The sequence below is a fragment of the Notamacropus eugenii genome, chromosome 3 (assembly GCF_028372415.1).
Source record: "Notamacropus eugenii isolate mMacEug1 chromosome 3, mMacEug1.pri_v2, whole genome shotgun sequence".
NCBI lineage: Eukaryota > Metazoa > Chordata > Mammalia > Diprotodontia > Macropodidae > Notamacropus > Notamacropus eugenii.
In genome coordinates, this window is record NC_092874.1 from 82,744,808 (window position 1) to 82,760,550 (window position 15,743).

The 15,743-nt window shown below is 36.7% G+C and overlaps 1 protein-coding gene across 1 annotated transcript; it reads left to right on the forward strand.

Annotated features, from left to right (window-relative positions):
* The first annotated feature begins 494 nt into the window (after positions 1-494).
* Positions 495-8,973, forward strand: LOC140531179 (isopentenyl-diphosphate Delta-isomerase 1-like). Its single transcript, XM_072650259.1, has 5 exons — positions 495-569; positions 2,418-2,579; positions 2,945-3,037; positions 4,646-4,776; positions 7,041-8,973. Exons 2-5 carry the CDS (start codon positions 2,438-2,440, stop codon positions 7,356-7,358), a joined length of 684 nt encoding a protein of 227 aa, XP_072506360.1. The 5' UTR covers positions 495-569; positions 2,418-2,437; the 3' UTR covers positions 7,359-8,973.
* The last annotated feature ends 6,770 nt before the right edge of the window (positions 8,974-15,743 follow it).

The following is a 15,743-nucleotide window of genomic DNA, read 5'->3' on the forward strand; positions in this document are numbered from 1 at the left end:
GTATTTTTTAATAAATCTTACTCTGTTCCTCATATATTTTGAGAAACGAGGCCTTTATCAGAGATTCTTGTTGTAAATTTTCCCCTGGTTTTCCCCTGGTTTTCTACTTTGCTTAAAATCTTGGTTGTATTGGTTTTGTTTATGCAACAACTTTTTACTTTTTTATACAATCAAAATGATCTATTTTACATTTTGTAATGCGATTGTCTAGTCTATGTAACTACCCTCCTTTACTCCTCCTTCTCCACTTTCATATTCTGGATTGATCTTTCATCTTCTTCAAGAAAAGATAAAGAGATACATTTTCCAAATTATACTAGATGAGTAAAGTAGCCTCAAGCTCCTCCACTCATCTAATTGCAAAAGATACATTAAAGATTTTATTTGCTTCAGGGGACAATTAGATTTCCTAATCAGTGAAAGTATCCTCCCTTTATCCTAATCTTCAGACTATAAAAGGCAATCCAAAAGAACAACCAATACAGAGTTCAAGATATTCCCAAAGTTTGATTCATTTCAAGAGTGGATTCAAGAACTGACATTAAGGTGAATTCCAATCTCCAATACATGTAAGTTATAAATATGCATTATTACTTTTGTATAGATTTCCTTATTATTTTCTGAAATTTCCTTCCCTGCATAAGGGTCTTCCATGCTTCCCAATATTCACAGAAAGACAGCTCCAAGTTGGAGAGAAGAGAGTTTTGACTTCTCACAACTAAGTAAGGGAAAACGGTGCTAAAAAGTGATTACCAGAGACTGGCTATTTGGGGTTGGGTGGGGAAAGATTTTAACTTTTCCTTACAGAATCCTTGCATTTTGTGGCCTCTTATCACCTCTGACCCATTCTTTTACATCTATTCTCAAAAGCAGAGAATACATGAGAATGAATGCAAAAAAGGTCAATGATTTTTTACAAGATAAACTCTGGAGTAGGCTTGAATGCATAAAATTTTGGAGTTAGCAGACATCAATCATTAAACATTCATGATGTGCCTGGAACTATCTTAAGCTCTAAGAATATGACACAAGTGAAACAGTCTCTTCCCTCAAGGAATAGCATGTCCCTCTATTAATATACACAGAATATATACAAAATGAATGCAAGGTAACTTAAGGAGCAAGGGCACTAGAAGCTGGGAAGATCAGGAAAACCTTAATGTAAAAGGTGGTCCCTGAGCTGACTCTTGAAGGAAACCAGAGATTCCAAGAGTCAGTGATGAGGGAGGAGTACTTTCCAGGTATGAGGGTCAGCCAGTGCAAAGGCACAAGAATGGGATATTTTTGTGTGCAGAACAGCAAGGAAGCTAGTATAGCTGAATCATAAAGAATGCATCACATAGTACTTCCTTCCTGCCCCCCAATGGCAATGTAGGATGAGACAAGATAAAAAAAACTATAAATGTCAGACAGAAGGGTTTATATTTGAGTTGAATGGAGTTCAATGGAGTTGAATGAGTCAGAGGAAAATGAGACATAGTAATATCTGTACTTTAGGAAAATCATTTTGGCAACCTACTTTTGGGAATAGGATGCTTTAGAATGGATGAGACTTGAGATAGGAAGAATAAATTAGAAGCTATTGCAAAACCAGACAAGAGATGATGAGAATCTGAACTAAGGCAGTGGCTATGTGAGTAAAGAGAAGGGAATCTATACAAAAGATTTAGAGAGATGGTGGTGCTGAGAGAATCACAAGTTGAATATGGAACTAAGGTTGTGAACCTGGGTGAACAAGAGGAATAAGCAAGTTCAGAAGAAGTATAAGTTTTGGGAAAAGACCATAAATTCTGGTGAGTTTGAGATGCTTATGGGACATCCAGTTTGAAATGTCAAATAAACAGTTGGTGATCCAGAACTGGGGATCACTGAGTTCATAGAGATCACCTCGTCCAGCTTGCTCAATGTACAGTTAAGCAAACTGAGATCTATAGAGGTCTTCAGACTTGCCCAAAGGCACCTACTGAATTAGTCCTTGAGCCTGGACTAAAATTCAGGTCTCTTAATCTTGCTCTATTTCTTCATTACTATGCTCCCTCAATGTAGAAAATAAATCCTTGATTATAATTAGAGGCTGTAAAATCAGAATTAGCTTTAAAGAGAAATAATGAGCAGAAGGTAATGATTAGTGGCAACACATAATTTGTCAGAAAGAGCACTAGTCAAAACGTTTGATTTTTAGTTCAGCCATGTAAGACTCCTGAAAATTTGGACAAGCATTTCCTCTGGTCAAACCTCAGTTTCTTCATCGGCTAAGTGGAGATAATACAACTTCTGTTACACATACCGAAAAAAGGATCAAATAATATGATGAATGTGAAGTACTTCATGGGCCTTTAAGAATTTTGTAATTATTTTTATTCTAGTCACATTTCCAGTGACATCCAATTCTTTCACTTTTTTTTTCTGTGATACAGGTAAGTATACAAACTGAAAAATGTCAGAAGAAAATTTCAGTCACTTGGATAGGTACCAAGTTGGGCGCTTGGCAGAGCTATGCATCATTACTGATGAAAATGATAATGTGATTGGTGTGGAGGACAAAAAGACTTGTCACTTGAATAAAAACATCGAAAAAGGTACGGTGGCATCACTTCAGAGGACTTTTCCCAATATTTTTATAGTCTGATAGATATTGTGGAATGTAGGCTCTGACTCTTATAAAAGAATGAATCACCTTAGGCTCTTGCCATTAGTAATGTTTTAGATTAAAGACATGATTCCTCATTTGTGTGATTTTCATTTTCCACATAATTAATGACAAATGAGAGAAATGAGAGAGCAGATGCTCCCTGAATCTCTCCTTAGGCTGTGTCTATATGGCTCCATCTTCGGTTTTCAGCTATGTTAGCATGGTTATGTATGAGGACAAAATAGAGTAAAGCAATGATCAACACACATCTTATTAACTCTATGTTTAAAGGAGTTCTTTGCTTCTTTTCAGGGCTCTTACACCGAGCTTTCAGTGTTGTCTTGTTCAATAGCAAAAATCAACTACTTGTGCAAGAGAGAGCAGACAATAAAATTACTTTTCCAGGTGAGTCTCTTTACTTGAATATTATTCCTAAGATTTCAGACAGAACTCTCTTGTTTGAATTTGGGGTCAATTGAAGAGTAAGTTAGTTTCCAAGCAGACCCTTCTTGTTTTTTGAATCTATCACTCTATAATCCAATAGGCAATGTGAAATGACTTTTATTATGCTCAATTAAAAAATAAGCTATTTTCAAGGAAATCAATTTCACAAGTAAAAACTCTCACCTACCTGGCAATGAATAAAAATGCCAAAGGTATTTTAATATCCAAAAATTGCTAGAGATAAAATAAAGATAATGCCTAGGAGGTTTAGGAGAAAACTTTTACTATAGTTATTTCACTTGTGTTTTATTCCTACAAGTCTAGCATATCTTACCCACAATGAATGTTGGGATTACTTAAGTATGGTCAAATAAAAAGAAAGAGATAGAGCAAATGTAGATCCTGGCTTAATTTCAGAAGTGAAAGCTTTGTGAATTTTTTTGTATATAACCATTCAAAGATCTTCAGTGAACATTGAAAGAGATCCTAGGAGATTCAATCTGGCAATCTGAATTAACAAAACACTAAGACCAAAAGGCATTCACACAAGAGTTCTAAATGAAGTCATAGATGAAACTATTAAATTGTTGGCCAAAATGTGCAACTTTTTGTTTCAATTATTACTGTGCCAGAAAACCTGCAGAGGTGAGATACACAAGATGATACCTGGAAGATGGAATGGAAAGGCAACTAGGACTTCCTCTTTTCTCTGGCCCCTGTCCTGACATCCATTCCTTGTTTTCTTTTTCTTTCTTCTCTATCTTCCTTATTCCTTCCCCCTTCTATCTTCTCCTCTCTTTGTCATTTCTCATTTTGAGTTTCTGATGACCCTGTGGTAAATATTCCATTAAGACATTTAAGAAAACTAGTTCAGGAATTCTTAAACTTATACCTTCCTTCATGTGATGGATCCCTTTGGCATTGTGAGGAAACCAATAGAACACTTCTTAGAAGAGTGTATTTAAATGGATAAAATAAAATATGTAATATTAAAAAGGAAATCAGTATGCTGAAATTTAGTTATCAAAATAGTAATAAATCTGATTTACTGGTTTAGAAACCCTAGACTAAATGATATCTAAAGTCCTTTGTATCTACAGAATCCTAAAAATGGTAATCACATGAACTTTTTACATGATAATAGGTTAAGATACTTTGTAGTTTTGCACAGGGACTCAATGATATCTTGCTGACAAACAATTCCCAGTGTTTTGTTAGTGGGATAGTCATAATTTACTGATTGCTTTAGGGAACACCCTTCAGTGACTCCTACAGTTTTCTTCTGTATCATACCATAGGCCATCATTTTATAAGTGCAGTTTAATTGGAAGTTTCTCTGCCCAAAATGCATTTCCTTTAAACATCTGTATTGGCACTTGTTTGCCACTTCCTCATCTTCATAACAGCTTTGTTAAATAGATTTTCTTGCATGCCATATTGCAAGTGGTTTTCCTGGTGAAAAAGAGAGAAATAAGTTCTCTGCATGGAAGCATTAATACTAACTTCTGTTTTGTTTGGAGCCTTACAAGAACACAAGGGTAAAAATGCATCCTATCTTCATTCTTTTAGTGTATTTTACTGACTCTTGCTCTAGTCACCCATTAAGCAACACCCTAGAGCTGGATGAAAACAATGCTGTTGGAGTAAGGAGGGCAGCTCAGAGACAACTACAGGATGAATTAGGAATTCCCTTGGAACAGGTAATTAATTTTATTTCCCAGAAATAGTTACACCACCTACAGGAACTGAAAACTAATTACACAGGGAAAGTTAAAAGTGTTCTGTGCCTGGAGTTGGGTCAACTCTGAGTGGAATAGGTTTAGTGAAGACTTCTCAGATTGTAATGCTTCTCCCAGGGGTGAGGTAAGACCGAGAGGCTCAAGGTTACAATATTTTTAGAGTGGAATAATTCCATATAAGGATATAAAACTATGTAATACATTAGGGTCTCAATGATTGGATGAAACTTACATAATTCTTCAATGTCTTCATTTCAAAAGGGATTGGTTAGATTTCGCTTCTAGAATGTAAGATCATATTCTCAGCCAATGAGAATAATGGTCAGTGGGGGAGGAGGGCCTTGCATTAAGGTCTATATAAATCACTGCCTTTTCTTTGTCTTCAGCTTTCCCACTCCAGGTGAACTGGTATAGGATTGTCCCGCTTCTCGAGAATTGAATAAATTAACTTTCTGTCAACACTTTGAGAGGCCTCTGAGTAATTAATTTAAGTAGGGATCTGAGCCATCCCACACAACTCTAAGATAATTGTCATATGATAAGTTACCTTGAGCAGGTAATTTAGTGATCACATTACCTTCAAAAGACAGTATGGTAATGTGTCATTTATCCAGCATTATAGGGAGAAATATGAGTTCTACACACCTGAAGTTCTACTCAACTGATGGGAGGCAGCATAGACTGGTGGATAGTGTTAGATTTGATGTTAGGAAGACCTGGGTTCAAATCCCACTTGAGATATTCACTAGCTGTGTGATCTTAGGCATCTCTGTTCCTCAGTTTCCTCATCTGCAAAATGAGGAGTTGGAATGAATGCTCTTTTAAGTTCCCTTCCTGCTCTAAATCCATGATCTATTGATTCTAATTTGTTGCTTCTGATTTCTGTAGGTGGATTACCAGGTAGCCAAGGGCTTGGAATTTTAGAATCATTAAGTATGAGAATAAAAAGCAACTTCTTTCTTCATCCTCGTTTTACAGATGAGGAAAATGAGTCACACAGAGTTATGTGGGACTTGCCCAAGGTCTCCCAGATAATTCATGACTAAACTAAGACTGGAACCCAGGTCTCCTCACTCCTAGCTCATAGTTTAAAGTAAAAGATGCATGTAGGCAGCATTGTAAGAATATGTCTCTCTGACACAAGATCACCTAAAAGAAATAAGGTAAAGACTAGGTCAGTGAGGGAGCCTCATATTTTTCCTTCCATGAAAGCAACCAATGATTAGCTCTCTAGTGTATGACTGACCCAGGACCTTAGGACTCAAATATTCCCATGGTATAACATCTTGCCATATCAGGCAGAACCTGCCAATATAAACTAGCACTTAAAATTCTTACAAATTAACCAAGGTTTTATCACTTATTCTACTGAAATTAAAAATTTTTAAAACCATGAAAGCAAAATTTTCCCAAAATTAGGACTTGTAAAGCTTCTGTTTTCCCATCTGTCCTAAAGTTATACAACTGAATACTGAAATGGTATAAATGGTATATAATAGATGGAAATTCATATCCTAATTACATTTGTCATGATGAACAGGAAAGTGCATTTTAGGAACATTTTATTCTCTTTTACTGTTTCAGCTAACACTTTTAGTGACAGTTTAAAAAGTCATATCAGGCAGACCCTGACAATATAAACTAGCATTTATAATTCTTACGAATAATCCAACTCTGTTCCATACCTAGGAGTCTCTATTTTCTACAACACTGGATTTCTCTATTTCAACTAGATTTTTGTTAATCATACAGTCTTGCAAAAATTGTAGTAGTAATCTCTTTAGTGTATCCTGCCACTTCAAAAGAATGGTTTACTTTTGTTGGAAACTTTTACCATAGGTCCAGGGGTTATCATAGCAATGGTATCTTAGCAATGGAGGACTGGCTTATCAAATGGAGATTAAGTAGATAATGGGAGGAGTGGGACATTTTAAAAGGATGATGGAAGGAAGATTTGAGCATTTATTAGGAACCAGCTTTCTGGTATTTATTTGCAGACAGAATGCAAAAAGTAAATAGATAAAGAAATCAAGACCCATAAAAGTTAAGGGAATTGTTCAAGATCAGTAAGTTCTCAAATGGCTAGTCTGAATTTCAAATGCTGACCTTCTGACTCCAAATTCAATATTCTTTACACTATATTAAGTCCTTTCTCTACATTTAGAAACTGAAAGCCTTTTTTTGCTATGATAGGATTGCTAACAAGGTCCCAAATTTGGTTGCAGGCTACCCTGGATGATATCATCTATATGACACGCTACCACTACAAAGCTCAATCAGATGAGACTTGGGGAGAACATGAAATTGCTTATCTCCTATTAATGACAAAGGATGTAACTTTGAATCCAGATTCCAGAGAGCTGAAAAATTATTACTATATGTCAAAGGAAGAACTAAGAGAGCTCCTGGCAAAAGGAGCCAGAGGTGAAGCTAAGATTACTCCACGGCTAAAACTCATGGCAGAGAATTTTCTCTTCAGGTGGTGGGATAGCTTACCTAATGTGAATCATTTTGTTGACCACAAAACAATACACCGACTATAAAAAGCACAGATTATTACCAAATTAAGGCAATGTACTACACTCAACCAAAATCTTTAATTGTTCTGGGTAATAGAGTAGATAATTCTGATCTCATAACTATACATTAACAAAGAGCAAGAACATCCAGGATGACCTGCTAGCATGGGTTCTTTGATTTGCTCTCCTAAAAGACAGACAACTTTAAAAGGGTTAACAATCTTACTTTTATTAGAAAGAGCTGAGTATAGAAAATATAAGCAGAGAAAATAGCACAGAGATTCAACAGAGAGACCTCTTACTGCCTGAACAGGTTAATACAACCACCTACATATTGGATGTTAGAGCACAAACCTGAATGGCTGTGGGGCTCTTAACAAACAGCTACTTAGAGTCCTGTCCAGGGAATCCAGGGAATCCAAAGGTCCTTCTCATAATTGAATCTCCCAAAGTAAAATACCAACCACCCACCATATATATATATATATGTATATATATATATATATATACACACAAATATATCTATCTATCTATCTATCTATCTATCTATCTATACATATATATATATACACACAAATATATCTATCTATCTATATATATCTATAAATAAAACAAAAGATTTGGCTCCTGATTGGCTCAGAGGCAGTAGGCACAAGACCTATGTGACTCAGCATAGCAGTGAGCCATTAGGGTTTAAAGGAGATCAACCCTCAGATGTTTTTCAATGAGCCTGGGAAATAATTCCAAAAAGAAAACAAAAAATCCCACTTTGCTTGCTCTTACAAAAGGTGAGTGGGGTGGAAATCAAAAGTTTCTATTTGGTTTTAGGATGTATTATAGGTTATAGGCATATCTAGTATCTCTAACTATACCTGCCACTTCCTACTGGAGATAGATAGCATTTCTTAGACTGATGCAAAACGTCAATGTAATCTGAGCTACTTTTTCCTCTCTCTAAATTTCTGGTTTCCACTTTGCCTGGGTTATATACTGTGTGCAGAGAGCACTGTGGCAACCACTAGATGAGATAGGAAGTTTAGATAAGACCGAGTTCCCAATCTCCCAGAGTCTAAGGGATATAAAAAGTACATGTTACTATGAGACAAAATAATACACATTAAATGCAAAGAAAGGTATGAGCAAAGTTCTCTATGAAGTCCAAGAGGAACTGAGCTGTAGGTACTGTGGGATAAAGATTCATCGTAATCAAGGGTTTATCATTTACTCTGCTGAAAGTGAACATTCCTCAAACCCAGGTGCTCTGCCAATGACCAATCCAATGACCTCTCCACTCAAAGAAGTCTTATACTATACAAGCTGGTTAAGTGAACTCTATGATGATGCTAAATATTGTGGGGTTCTAGAGCCTATCTTTATTAAAGTAGATATTTTTTTCAATGCTTGACTTTGGAGATTTTTAATCTTTAGCCATAAGTTGTGTATTAATAGGAAAGGAGAGAGAAAACTGAACTTTGCTTCTTATTGATGAATGATTTTTCCTTTATGGGAATTGGGCTTTTCTGTGCTAATTTTAGTTAATTGTATTGTTAATTATGTCAGACTAACTTACAGTAGGTTGCATGAATATATTTAAGCAATAGACACATTTTAAAAATTAATAAAGTGATACTGAAGTACATCCTATTGTCCACACTTTTATTTAATGAATGACAACATTCAATCCAAATCTGCAAACCCATATTAGAGGTGAAGTCATACCACTAAGTATAGTCATCTAAACTCATATAGATTCCCCATTCCTACTCACACTGACAAGTCTGGTCCCCAGAGATCTGACTACATTTCTCCCTTCTGTGTTCCATGAGTAACCCTTCTTTAATGCTGTCACCTCAAAATCCCAATGGTATGTTCTCCATGATTATCAATTGATTTCAATTAGGCAGCCAGACTTAGCTTTTGGAAAGGAGTATTTATTAAGGCTATATAGTTGGTACAACTGGAACAAATACTCCAACATCCATGGTGTACTTTCCCACCAAGAAAAGTTGACTTATGCTGAGAGAACATGGGACAAAGGGGTAACATATCTCTGAGAAATGCTTTGGATGGAATTATCAGGATATTCCCACAGGTGGCCTTCTATGTCCTAGGGTGTGGCCTTTTGACTGAGTCCCAGTTTTACAGCACAAATCCTTTCATTAAGGGGAGTGTTCCTGTGAAGTTTGGACTTAATCAAAGGGCCACACTTGAGGAGCTAGAGGGCCTCATGTGTCCTCGAAGTTCCCCAGTCCTGGATAATATTTTTCTGCAGTACTCTTTGTAGAATCCTGAATATAGAATGTAGAACATCAGAAGCACTTGGTCTGACCTCTCTATAATACACACTCATTTGATTGCTACTTTTTCTCTTTTCAAGATTTATAGTCCCTTCCTCTGACTCCTTCATGCCTTTCACCACATGAATTACTTCACCTGTCTCTTTAAAATGCCTGGGTTCTAGCCTATTGCTAAAGTGAAACTAATTTCGCCAAGGTCAAAGCAAAAGTCACCACCCTGAAGAAGCGGCCCCTTCGGCTCCAGGGGTCCTGCTCTGGTCTTTCTCTATGAAGTTCCAAAAGTTGCTCCCCTACCACCTTCCATGACACTGTGTCACAAGAAGGATTATCAACTAGCCACAGGGAGGCTTTCCTTTTGTGAAGTGCCTAGGTGTTGCCCCATGATAAGTTGTGTTAAAATGATGCTTAGACAACTTACCCCAGTGGTTTTGTTCCAAAAAACTGATTCGCCCTAGGTGCTTCCCCCTGCCTTTGGTTGTCCTGAAAAAGGAACTATGGGTATTGGCTGTTCCTGCCATTGCTTGATCCTGGTGCACGCTTCAACAAGCTGTCTGCTCCTCTTACTCTGGAATTGAGCATTTTTTAGAGGAGCCCCACGTTGGGCACCAAAATGTTAAGTTCCCAAAGATATCATGCCTGCATGAGATCTTTCTTCCAGGCGCGAATGAATGAGGCAGAAGCAAGGATGGTATGCACTCCGTTTATTCTCAGCTACCTCAGAGTATATATAGGCATTCTACTTCCATTCATGCAAGAGGTTTATAAACACTGTGTGCTGAGCTTATGTGCTTGGCTGTTGTTCTTGCTCAAGATAATTGTGAAGGTTGATTATTACATAAGGGTGGTCCATCACATAAGTCATGCAAGGACATGTCATCTCAAGAGATTTCTCCTGAGGGTATAATGATAACCCGAGAGTTCCAGACCCCTTACACAAGTCCTTTGCAAAACTGGGATTTCCAGATAATCCTGCAATGCTGTTTCTCTATATGGAATCTTTTGGGTAGCATTAAGATCCAGAAAAGCATTTATTACCATCCAATTAGTGCATAATGCTTATCTAAAATCTTTTTTTTATATACTTCCCAGCATAATAGGACCATTATCCTAATCCTGTCCCAATATCTCTACATTTTATTCTCCAAAGTTATAGAGTAAGCCCTCATCTTCCTCTCTCCTGCTGGAACCCAATTTTCCTCATCCCTCAACAGCAGCTGAAATTGTTCTGGCCATCATTTCTTCCAGAGCTCTCAGTTCATTAGGCCAGTCCACTATAGATCAGAGAAATCCTTTACTAAGGCTACATTCTCTAACAAGTAAGGATTGTTGAGAGAAAAGCAGAAGTCTTTGTAGCTTTCCATTAAATACCTGTTTTATGTCTTTTAACCTGAGCTGCTTCATGCCCAGGCTAATTTAGCTCATCCCAGTTCTCCAACATACCTTGTGTTTAATGTAGTAACATTATATTGTTGGCAAACTTGTTGCCCAGAATAATTGCATAAACTGTAGGCACTGGCCTCTTGGCAATCGAAAATGAGAAATGCTGAGACCTCCAATGTTCAGGACTCTAAAGATCTCTTTTCTTCCTCATAGTAAAGACAATGATTTTCCTTCTATCCTCCTGAGCCACCACAATGTGACATGTTATACAGTTTAATTTGATCTTCAGATGAATCTGAAGAGAAATTTAGTAACTTAGTGGATCCATGAGATCAAGTAGAAATTAGTCTTAACAGAACAATGAACTGCTTCTGAGAACAAAGAAGTCAAGAATAGTCATAATGCAAAGAGGTTTTGAGGTGTGGAATGAGGGGGCAAGGGAGCCCCTGAAAGTTAGCTTTCTATTTTCTTAGAGATATCTGCTAAGAGAGAAGGTAGCAGGCAGCTTTGGAACATTGAGGAAAAGGGAAAAAGTTTAGAAAATCCATCAAGGGGGAATGTGACTGTCCTTCAAGGATGACTAAAATAATTTTCCTACAGTGGAAAGGAATAAAATAATGTGAATTTACTGTGGATTTTGTTGATGGTTATGTGATTTCCTCCATGGCCATTCAGCAGCTTTGTTGTGAGCAGATGGAAGATGTCCAGAGTCCTAGACTGGGAGTTAGTATGATATGAACTGTCCTAAAACAAAATCACAAGCGATGTGAGGGTAGAAGGCAGTGTGCAGTACAAATTGGTACATAAATGTAGTCTAAGCTGCAACTTAAAACACAGATTCTCTGGCTCCCGGTATTTTCAAAGAGAAATTGAATTCCTCTTCTCCTGATTCTTTGCAGAGGTGGGAGATAAGTGTGAACACTACAAGTACTGCCAGATTTCTGATATGTTGAACATTTTTTTCTAAACTAATTTTGCCTTTTTTATGCTTTTTTTTTTTTTACAAGGAATGGTTGGGGGAGAAGATAAACTAGGAAATGTAGGTGATATAAAAACAAGAGATATCTTAAAAACTATTTTCAAAAAGAAACATGATCTGTTTTGATTGTTTGAAAACGTGATCGCAACTCACAAAATTTTCCCCTAAAAACTATAAAAAGTACAAAATTATCTAATAAAGATCATTTAATTCATAGCATTCTGCATCTACTTTAAAAAAAAAAACAAAACTCAAATTCAGTAAAGAAATCACCAATAAAGGGGAAATTATAAAAAAAAGTCCAGTGTCTGAGATTATTGCTAATGTGATTTAAATGTTCTCATTTTGCCCATTTAGCCTTCTCTATTGATTAAAAAAAAAAAAGACAGTCTCATCAGTCTTAAACAGTCAACTAAGCATTTACTTTGTGTATTAAAAGTAATACAGAGTTGACTAAGCATTTTGGTTGTTAGGTTAAAGGAAAGTTTCTTTGGTTCTAGAGCCCTCAAGATACTGATTAGGTCCATCAAATTCCAACTAAACAAGTTCCTACAAATATACATTCTAACTCTCAACAGACTTTTCAGAAATTTGTAATCAGAATCACAGAATGTTTTCCCTAATGATAGATTATTTTCCAAGTGATGCCAAAATCACTTCTGGATTTAATATCAGACAATTTTTCTTCAGGTTAAAACCTCCCCCACAGAATAATGTGCTCTCTCTGTATCTCTCTCTGTCTCTCTCTTCTCTCTCTCTCCTTCCCTCACTCTCACTTTCACTCTCTCACTCACTCTCACTTTTGTTCTCTCTCTTTTCCCTGACAAAACTACAAAAAAAAGTATTCATACAAAAATTTTCTTAGGGAAAAAAATTGAATTTGCAGGATTTCAATCTGATTTAGTGATTTTAAGTGCATTAGAGATCATTTAGCACAATCCCCTCAGATGAGGAAACAGAGGCTCAGAAAAATTAGATCACTTACCCAAATTCATACAGTTACAAGTTAACAGAAATAAGATATAAGCCTTCATCTTCTAATTTCAAATCTTATTTCTTTCATCTACAAGAAAAATTTATTGACTGAGTGGCAAATTATACAAAAGGAATAATTAAAATAATTAACTTTATGTCTTTCAGTTCCATAGTTCAGATACTTTAATAAAATTGAACCTGGACATCCTTTTCTTATACCTTAATCATTTCATAGGCCCAAAGAATAGTAGGTTGATTTAATGATCTCTAATGGCACTATATTATACAGTCCACAAAGTGGGGCTATTTTTCCTTGAAGAAAAGGGATGAAGAGGGAAGGAAAAAAACATTTATTAAGCACCTGTTATGTATCAACCATTGCGATAAGCATTTTTCATTTGAACCTTGTGAAGTAGTGTTATCATTGCCCCCATTTTGCAGTTGGGGAAACTGAGGCAGAGAGAGGTTAAGTGACTTGAAAAGAACTACTATAGCATGGTGCAACGATCAAAATAAAACTTCCAGAAGAAGTACTTGTGGTTTTGCACTATTGAAACTCAAATTCATTAAAACTAATTAATTTTAAAGCCAATCACAATGCCTTAAATTAAAAAAAAAATTGATGGAAAAAAGTTAGAAACCATCATGAAGAATTCTAAGAAGATGAATGACTTCGGCAATAAGGGAGGTCTTCTATATGTATCTGATGACATGAAAAATCCAAACTTCTGTCCAGAAAGAGGATATCTGGTACAAAGGACTGAAGAGGGAAAAAAAAAAAAAGAAATAACTATAGATCCACTGTCATTTTTTCACTGTTTTGTTCAAATCACATTCAGAGAGATTCTAGATGACTATTCCAGATTTCCTATGGTACTACTAAGAAAGCAGACAGAAATGTACTAAAACTACCCTTCAATAACAACAGCAACCTATGAATCAAAGACACCAATTTGAATTAGATAAGACATATGTAAAATTAAATTCACATTGAATTCTATGAAATAAAAAGTCACAGAAGTAGCTGGACTTAGATATTGTGGCAGACGGCCTTCGTCCCCACACGGCTAGGTGATGTGGTGAAGAAGAAAGACATGGGAGGCAGGAAAAGATAGACCAATTCCGTTTGTTGATCTGAGGGTCAAGGTATTTATAGACAGAAACTGCAAGCCTATGTGACATTCTGCCCGTCTCCTGTCCCAGTGATTTGGCCAGTCCGCAGTCTTTAAAGACTGTGAGTCTAAAGGGAATTTATTTTATATATCCCTTGTTTTCTGTAATTCTCTTGTTTGTCTCATGGAGACAGCAACATCTGGGGGGCATGGAGAGCCATTCTGGATGATAATGAGCACAGTCTCAAAGAACAGTTTCCCTGAAGGTCTTTCCTGATCTTGTCAACCGCACTCCACCCTGGCCCTCAACAAGATATCACAAAAGATGTCCTATAGGACTTCATTCTAAAACCTGCTTTGCCACAAAGCCAAGCATTTTTTTCAAAGAGGTAAGATAAACGTTTAAAAATCAATGTGAATCTGAGCAATTTGGGAAGAGTAAGAATCCACCTTAGAACAACTTTTTGATTTGCACGACCCAATAGCAACAAAGAAACTGGGAAAAGAACTAAGTCACCAAGCTGAATCATTGGAAAGTATGGCTATTCAGTGTTTCCATAGGGTAGCCAGAGGAGATTAAAAACAGTCACAGTGTTATTTGGGAGAACCACTGAGTGACACAGACAGAATGGGTGGATGAGGAAGATGGAGGAGGATGGAGACAAACAAGGTGACTGGGAAAAATATAAAAAAGGATATGTTAACACCAGTAGTGAAATAATGATAAGAAATGTGAGGGAGAACAATGCCATGATGGAACATTTAAGTAATATGGGGGAATGGGGTAAGGGGGAAGGGGTCAGCATTTTCACAAACTTTGATGGTATGAAATATAATAATAATATTAGCTAAAGTTTTCAAAAACACTTACTATGTGTCAAATACTGTGCTAATCACTTTACAAATATTACCTGATATTGATTCTCACAACAGTCCTGGGAGGTGGATGTTATTACTATCTTCATTTACCGATGAAGAAACTGAGGCAAACAGGTGAAGTGACTTGCTCAGGGTCACACAGCTTGTAAGTTTCTAAGTTTGAATTCGAACTCAGGACTTCTTGACTTCAGATCAAGATCAGGACTTCTTGACTTCTTTAGGCACTGCAAATATACAGACAAATATAAGGATTATGTGTGTCAGTGTCTCTAGACTCAGGGAAGAAAAAAGCCTCTCTTCTAATGAAGATCATTAACTGCCTTTGCAAAGTAAGAGTTAGAGTGTTGCTTGGGTCACTCACTGAGAGGTTAAGTAAGTGGTGGAGGCTAGGATTGCACAGCTACTTAGATGCCACATCTGAATACAGGACTTCCTGACTCCCACCCTAGCTCATTCCTCATTCACTATACCACAGTCTTAAATCATGGAAGATGATTCACCAGATTTCACAATTTCAACCTGTCATTTTAAAGGACTGAAACTCCCTCTAAAAGGAATTATCAAACGAATTATAAAGACATAACCCAACAACATGTGGCCTGTGGGAAATGCACCTCAGGTAAATGTATATAGAGATTTAAATTGATAGGATGGGATTAGAATTGCCACCCATTTGTGTGGCCAGCTTGCTCCAGCTCATTGTCCAGAAAGTAAGGCTGCCTCTACTGTCAGCAGCTTCTAGCGGACTCTGCAGGGTTTGGAGGTGTCTCTTTCCTACTGCCCTCTG

Excerpts from the sequence above, each read along its gene's own strand:
- LOC140531179 (XM_072650259.1), top strand. The coding sequence starts at position 2,438 with ATGTCAGAAGAAAATTTCAGTCACTTGGATAGGTACCAAGTTGGGCGC. Across the intron at positions 3,038-4,645 it reads CAATAAAATTACTTTTCCAG|TGTATTTTACTGACTCTTGC; the intron begins GTGAGTCTCTTT and ends TCATTCTTTTAG. Across the intron at positions 4,777-7,040 it reads TAGGAATTCCCTTGGAACAG|GCTACCCTGGATGATATCAT; the intron begins GTAATTAATTTT and ends ATTTGGTTGCAG.